Source organism: Aethalodelphis obliquidens, unplaced genomic scaffold (genome assembly GCF_003676395.1).
Source record: "Aethalodelphis obliquidens isolate GAN/ISIS:26980383/991018 unplaced genomic scaffold, ASM367639v1 scaffold67, whole genome shotgun sequence".
Taxonomy (NCBI): Eukaryota; Metazoa; Chordata; class Mammalia; order Artiodactyla; family Delphinidae; genus Aethalodelphis; species Aethalodelphis obliquidens.
The window spans coordinates 9,346,463-9,353,988 of NW_020838011.1; the positions used below are offsets into that span (position 1 = coordinate 9,346,463).

The following is a 7,526-nucleotide window of genomic DNA, read 5'->3' on the forward strand; positions in this document are numbered from 1 at the left end:
ACAGTTTTCTTATTTAATGGTTATTATATCATCCTATCCCCTTTTTCATGGAATGGGTGGAAACAGGCCTAAATTACAAGAGGTATTGTGCTGACGTATTTTGGAAACCATACCACTCAATGTGAACATCAGCAGGTATTAGTTATACGTTTACAGAGAGTTTTTCTTTTCCCTTTTCTAATACCTTTCTGTCTCCTTTGACCTATATATAGTGAAACTGAGGTTTTCAGAGTTAATTTTACATATCAAATAATTTTTGCTTGTGCATTTGCTTGATTTCTTATTTTTTTTTTAGTGATTTGTGGATTATGGATTTAGAAAGATCAGAAGATAGAAAAAAATCCCTGATATTAAAAGAGAAGGTATGTTATTTATAAAACATAATGAGTATATATCTTTTCATGATTGTATTTTAAAACATTGTTATTATTACTACACTTAATTACCACAAACTCCATAGACTACACAGCCCAAGAGGAATGTTCTAACCCCCTGTCCAAATCTGAGCCCCTCTGAAACTCCCTTTTATATGGAGGCATTTCACAACCTGTACCAAGTGAAGAATGGGATGAAAGAGAACTATTTATAAATCTTGTCAGGTTGGAGCAGTGGACGGTGGGTTGGCTGCTGAATACTCCAAACATCAGAATGCTTTTGAAGCCAAGGAAAAAATTTGATTCATTGCATTTTGTTTTTTTAAACCATAGAAGGGAAAACTGATCACATGGGCAGGGGAAATACTATCTCTGTGCTCTATGTATTTATTGTTTTAGCATAAGATTGTAATTGCTGCTAAGCCCCTTTGGAGAAAAACTCTCCAAGGCATGCTGAGGTTAGGACTGTGTTTCTCAGCGTTACTTTTTGGCATCTGTTTGCCTTAGGCCATGGCTATTTTAAATATTTATATATTATTATACAAGAAGAAAGTGATTTAAAAACCCATATAATGTGTTATAGGAGCTCAGAAAGTGAAGAGATTAATTTAGAAGCTAATGGTTAAGAGGAAATATATAATTATTTTTCCTGAAAAAAATTTTCCTAGTAATTGAATTTCTGACAATGTGGTTTCCAAAGGAATAAGTGTAATACCGTAATCTGAAACTCTGCTTTGTTTGTATGTAAATGTGCTGGAATATGCTTTGTGTTTATCATTCCAAAAAGGGGAAATCCATTACCTTGTCCTACATAGTTTATGTGTATGTTTACGTGACTTCCTATGTAGTCTAACAATTACAGAGAGAAATATCCATATATAAGTGGATCAAAGCATGGATTTAAAAAAGCAAAGAGAAAGAAGAAGTGATTTACTGGATCTGACACCCTGTTTACCATTTCAGGATCAAACCAATACCAAATTCCAAGGACATAGTAGGGAGTCCAGCAGACAGTAAATGAAGTGGCAAATGCAACCGTCATCTTTAGGGTCCTCAGTCGAGCTTGTGGTATATTATTCTTGGATTGATTCAGTTGTAGTTCTTTTAGATAGAGAAAAGAGTAGGTGTTTAACAACCAGTTTTATTACAAAACGAAAATAGACAAAAAGGAAGACAGAATCATAATTCAACCTGATGAATATAATGGAAGCAAATTTCTAATATTTTTAATAATGACAATTTGTTTGAAAAGCTTGTTTATATTTCAATTTTTCCACTATGTTACATAATAAATAGAAAATATTAAAGATAGTAGTGCTCTTAAAATAAATTTTCCATCAAACTAATATGGATTTGAAATAAGGGGTTACTCAAATTCTTAAAATATAAATTTAAGAGAACAGACTGAGGTTGAGCTGAGTTGAATTCCCTACCTTTTGGTTGTCATGCCAACATAACCATGTTTACTTTATAAATTTATAAATTCCCCCTCTTTCCCAACTGGCCACATAGGAGGTGTCATTGCCATTGTGGGAGGCAGTGTAAGCTTGGCACATGGAAGAAACACATGCATTGGAACTGGTGTCAGAATCCTAGTTGGCATTAAGGACATTGAAGGACGAGGACAAGATGGCAGAGTAGAAGAACGTGAGCTCACCTCTTCTTACAGAAACACCAAAATCACAACTAACTGCTGAACAAAACATGCTGGGACCTACCCCCAAACATACCCTACATCCAAAGACAAAGAAGACTCAATGAGATGGTAGGAGGGGCTCAGTCGTGATAAAAACAAATCCCATATATGCTGGGTTGGCAGCCCACAAATTGGAAAGTAATTATACCACAGAAGTTCTCCCAAAGGAGTGAAAGTTTTGAGCCCCATGTATGGCTCCCCAGCCTGGGGGTCAGGCAATGGAAAGAGGAGCTCCCGGAAATTGAGACTGTGATTAAAAATCTTCTACCAAACAAAGACCCAGGACCAGATGGCTTCACAGGAGAATTCGATAAACATTTAGAGAAGAGCTAACACCTATCCTTCTCAAACTCTTCCAAAATATAGCAGAGGGAGGACCACTCCCAAACTCATTCTGCAAGGCCACCATCACCCTGATACCACAACCAGACGAAGATGTCACAAAGAAAGAAAACTACAGGCCAATATCCCTGAGGAACATAGAGCAAAAATCCTTAACAAAACACTAGCAAACAGAATCCAACAGCAAATTATAAGGATCATACACCATGATCAAGTGGGGTTTATCCCAGGAATGCAAGGATTCTTCAATATATGCAAATCAATCAATGTGATACACCATATTAACAAATTGAAAGAGGAAAACCATATGATCATCTCAGTAGATGCAGTAAAAGCTTTTGACAAAATTCAACATCCATTTATGATAAAAACCCTCCAGAAAGTAGGCATCGAGGGTACTTACCTCAACATAATAAAGGCCATATATGAAAAACCCACAGCCAACATCTTTCTCAATATTGAAAAACTGAAACCATTTCCTCTAAGATCAGGAACAAAACAAGGTTTTCCACTCTCACCACTATTATTCAACATAGTTTTGGAAGTTTTAGCCACAGCAATCAGAGAAGAAAAAGAAATAAAAGTTATCCAAATCGGAAAAGAACAAGTAAAGGTGTAACTGTTTGCAGATGACATGATACTTTACATAGAGAATCCTAAAGATGCTACCAGAAAACTACTAGAGCTAATCAATGAACTTGGTAAAGTAGCAGGATACAAAATTAATGCACAGAAGTATCTTGCATTCCTATACTTTAATGATGAAAAATCTGAAAGAGAAATTAAGGAAACACTTCTCTTTACCGTTGCAACAAAAATAATAAAATACCCAGGAATAGGCCTACCTAAGGAGACAGAAGACCTGTATGCAGAAAACTATAAGACACTGATGAAAGAAATTACAGATGATACAAACAGATGGAGAGATATACCATGTTCCTGGATTGGAAGAATCAATATTATGAAAATGACTATACCACACAAAGCAATCTACAGATTCAATGCCATCCCTATGAAACTACCAATGGCATTTTTCACAGAACGAGAACAAAAAATTTCACAATTTGTATGGAGACACAAAAGACCCCGAATAGCCAAAGAAGTCTTGAAGGAAAAAAGCGGAGGTGGAGGAATCAGTCTCCCTGACTTCAGACTTTACTACAAAGCTACAGTAATCAAGACAATATGGTACTGGCACAGAAACAGAAATATATATCAATGGAAAAGGATAGAAAGCCCAGAGATAAACCCATGCACCTATGGTCAACTAACCTATGACAAAGGAGGCAAGGATATACAATGGAGAAGAGACAGTCTCTTCAATAAGTGATGCTGGGAGATCTGGACAGTTACATGTAAAAGAATGACATTGGAACACTCCCTAACACCATACAGAAAAATAAATTCAAAATGGATTAGAGACCTAAATGTAAGACCTGACACTATAAAACTCTTAGAGGAAAACATAGGAAGAACACTCTTTGACATAAACCACAGCAAGATCTTTTTGGATCCACCTCCTAGAGTAATGGAAATAAAAGCAAAAATAAACAAATGGGACCTAATGAAACTTAAAAGCTTTTGCCCAGCAAAGGAAACCATAAACAATAAGAAAAGACAACACTCAGAATTGGAGAAAATATTTACAAATGAAGCAACTGACAAAGGATTAATCTCCAAAATTTATAAGCAGCTCATGCAGCTCAATATCAATGAAACAAATAACCCAATCCAAAAATGGGCAGAAGACCTAAATAGACATTTCTTCAAAGAAGATATACGGATTGCCAATAAACACATGAAAGGATGCTCAACATCACCAATCATTAGAGAAATGCAAATCAAAACTACAATGAGGTATCACCTCACAGCAGTCAGAATGGCCATCATCAAAAAATCTACAAACAATAAATGCTGGAGAGGGTGTGGAGAAAAGGGAAACCTCTTGCATTGTTGGTGGGAATGTAAATTGATACAGCCACTATGTAGAACACTGTGGAGGTTCCTTAAAAAACTAAAAATAGAACTACCATGTGACCCAGCAATCCCACTACTGGGCATATACCCTTAGAAAACTATAATTCAAAAAGAGTCATGTACCACAATGTTCATTGCAGCTCTATTTACAATAGCCAGGACATGGAAGCAACCTAAGAGTCCATCGACAGATGAATGGATAAAGAAGATGTGGCACATATATACAATGGAATATTACTCAACCATAAGGAGAAATGAAATCGAGTTTTTGTAGTGAGGTGGATGGACCTAGAGTCTGTCATACAGAGTGACGTAAGTCAGAAAGAGAAAAACAAATACTGTATGCTAACACATATATATGGAATCTAAGAAAAAAAGTGATTCTGATGAACCTAAGGGTAGGACAGGAATAAAGATGAAGATGTAGAGAATGGACTTGAGGACATGGGGTATGGGAAGGGTAAGCTGGGACGAAGTGAGAGAGTGGCATGGACATATATATGCTACCAAATGTAAAATAGATAGCTAGTGGGAAGCAGCTGTATAGCACAGGGATATCTGCTCGGTGCTTTGTGACCACCTAGAGCGGTGGGATAGGGAGTGTGGGAGGGAGACGCAAGAGGGAGGAAATATGGGGAGACATGTATATGTATAACTGATTCACTTTGTTATGCAGCAGAAACTAACACACCAATGTAAAGCAATTATACTCTAATAAACATGTTAAAAAATTAATACACAGAAATCTGTTGAATTTCTATAAACTAACAATGAAATTTCAGAAAGAGAAATTAAAGAAAGAATCCCATTTACCATAGCATAAAAAAGAATAAAATACCTAGGAATAAACCTACCTAAAGAGGCAAAAAAACTGTACTCTGAAAACTATTAGACACTGCTGAAACGAATCAAAGATGACACAAACAGATGGACAGATATACCGTGTTCTTGGACTGGAAGAATCAGTATAGTCAAAATGACTCTACTACCCAAGGCAATCTACAGATTCAGTGCAATCCCTATCAATGTACCAATGGCATTTTTCACAGAACTAGAACAAAAAATTTTAAAATTTGTATGGAAAACAAAAATACCCAGAATAACCAAAGCAATCTTGAGAAAGAAAAACAGACTGGAGGAATCAGGCTCCCTGACTTAAGAGTATTCTACAAAGGTACAGTAATCAAAACCTGGTATGGGAACAAAAACAGACATATAGATCAATGGAACAGGATAGAAAGGCCAAAAATAAACCCACACACCTTTGGTCAGTTAATCTATGACAAAGGAGGCAAGAGTATACAGTGGAGAAAAGTTAGTCTCTTCAATAAGTGGTGCTGGGAAAATTGGACAGCCACATGTGAAAGAATGAACTCAGAACATTCTCTAACACTATACACAAAAATAAACTCAAAATGGATTACATACCTAAATGTAAGGCCAGATACTTTAAAACTCCTAGAGGAAAACATAGGCAGAACACTCTTTTATGTAAATCACAGCAATATCTTTTTCAGTCCATCTCCTAGAGTAATGTAAATAAAAACAAAATAACCAAATGGGACCTAAATAACTCAAAGGCTTTTGCACAGCAAAGGAAACCATAAACAAAATGAAAAGACAAACCTCAGAATGGGAGAAAATTTTTGCAAATGATGCAACCAACAAGGGATTAATCTCTAAAATTTACAAGCAGCTCATGTGGCTCAACATCAAAAAAACAAATGACCCTTCACAAACTGGTCAGAATACCTAAATAAACATTTCTCCAAAGAAGACATACAGATAGCCATGAGGCACATGAAAAGATGCTCAACATGGCTAATTATCAGAGAAATGCAAATCAGAACTACAATGAAATATCACCTCACACCAGTCAGAATGGCCATCATCAAACAGTCTACAAATAATAAATGCTGGAGAGGGTGTGGAGAAAAGGGAACCCTCTTGCACTGCTGGTGGGAATGTAAATTGATACAGCCACTATGGAGAAGAGTATGGAGGTTCCTTAGAAAACTAAAAATAGAACTACCATATGATCCAGCAATCCCACTCCTGGGCATATATCCAGAGAAAAACATGGTTCAAAAGGATACATGCACCCCGATATTCATTGCAGTGCTGTTTACAATAGCCAAGACATGGAAGCTACCTAAATGTCCATCGACAGATGAATGGATAAAGAAGATGTGGTACATATGTACAGTGGAATATTAGCCATTAAAAAAATAAAATAATGCCATTTGCAGCAACATGGATGGACCTGGAGATTATCATACTAAGTGAAGTAAGTCAGACAGAGAAAGACAAATATCATATGATATTGCTTATATGTGGATTCTAAAAAAACCTGAAACAATTGAAGTTATCTACAAAATAGAAACAGACTCACAAACTTAGAGAACAACCTTATGGTTATCATAGTGGAAGGGTAGGGGGAAGGGATAGATTGGGAGTTTGGGATTGACATGTACACACTGCTATATTTAAAATAGATATTCCCTAACACCATACACAAAAATAAATTCAAAATGGATTAAAGACCTAAATGTGAGTGGACAATATAAAACTCTTAGAGGAAAATTAGGAAGAACACATAAATTACAGCAAGATCTTTTTTGGCCCACCTCCTAGAGTAATGAAAATAAAAACAAAAATATACAAATGGGACCTAATGAAACTTAAAAGCTTTTGCACAGCAAAGGAAACAATAGACAAGACCAAAAGACAACCCTCAGAATGGGAGAAAATATTTGCAAATGAAGCAACTGACAAGGGATTAATCTCCAAAATATACAAACAGCTCATGCAGCTCAATATCAGAAAACGAACAACCCAATCAAAAAATGAGAGGAAGACCCAAACAGACATTTCTCCAAAGAAGACATACAGATGACCAAGAGGCACATGAAAAAGATGCTCAATATCACTAATTATTAGAGAAATGCTAATCAAAACTACAATGAGGTATCACCTCACATTGGTCAGAATTGCCATCATCAAAAAAATCTACAAACAATAAGTGCTGGAGAGGGTGTGGAGAAAAGGGAACCCCCTTGCACTATTGGTGGGAATGTAAATTGATAGAGCCACTATGGAGAACAGTGGAGGTTCCTTAAAAACTAAAAATAGAAGTA

The 7,526-nt window shown here is 36.1% G+C and overlaps 1 protein-coding gene and 1 long non-coding RNA gene across 3 annotated transcripts in view; one reads left to right on the forward strand and one right to left on the reverse strand.

Moving 5' to 3' along the window:
• The window catches only part of LOC113611049 (uncharacterized), a 27,209-nt gene that overhangs the window by 15,029 nt on the left and 4,654 nt on the right, over positions 1 to 7,526 (forward strand). For both annotated transcript variants that reach the window (XR_003429337.1, XR_003429338.1), the window contains one exon: positions 296 to 362. This is a non-coding gene — a long non-coding RNA (uncharacterized LOC113611049). The remainder of the gene's footprint in view (positions 1 to 295; positions 363 to 7,526) is intronic.
• Positions 174 to 7,526, reverse strand: part of GNRHR (gonadotropin releasing hormone receptor) — a 22,712-nt gene continuing 15,359 nt past the window's right edge. Inside the window, exon 3 of the mRNA XM_027089630.1 lies at positions 174 to 1,475. Within this exon, the coding sequence (XP_026945431.1) occupies positions 1,231 to 1,475 (245 nt within the window). The 3' untranslated portion in view covers positions 174 to 1,230. The remainder of the gene's footprint in view (positions 1,476 to 7,526) is intronic.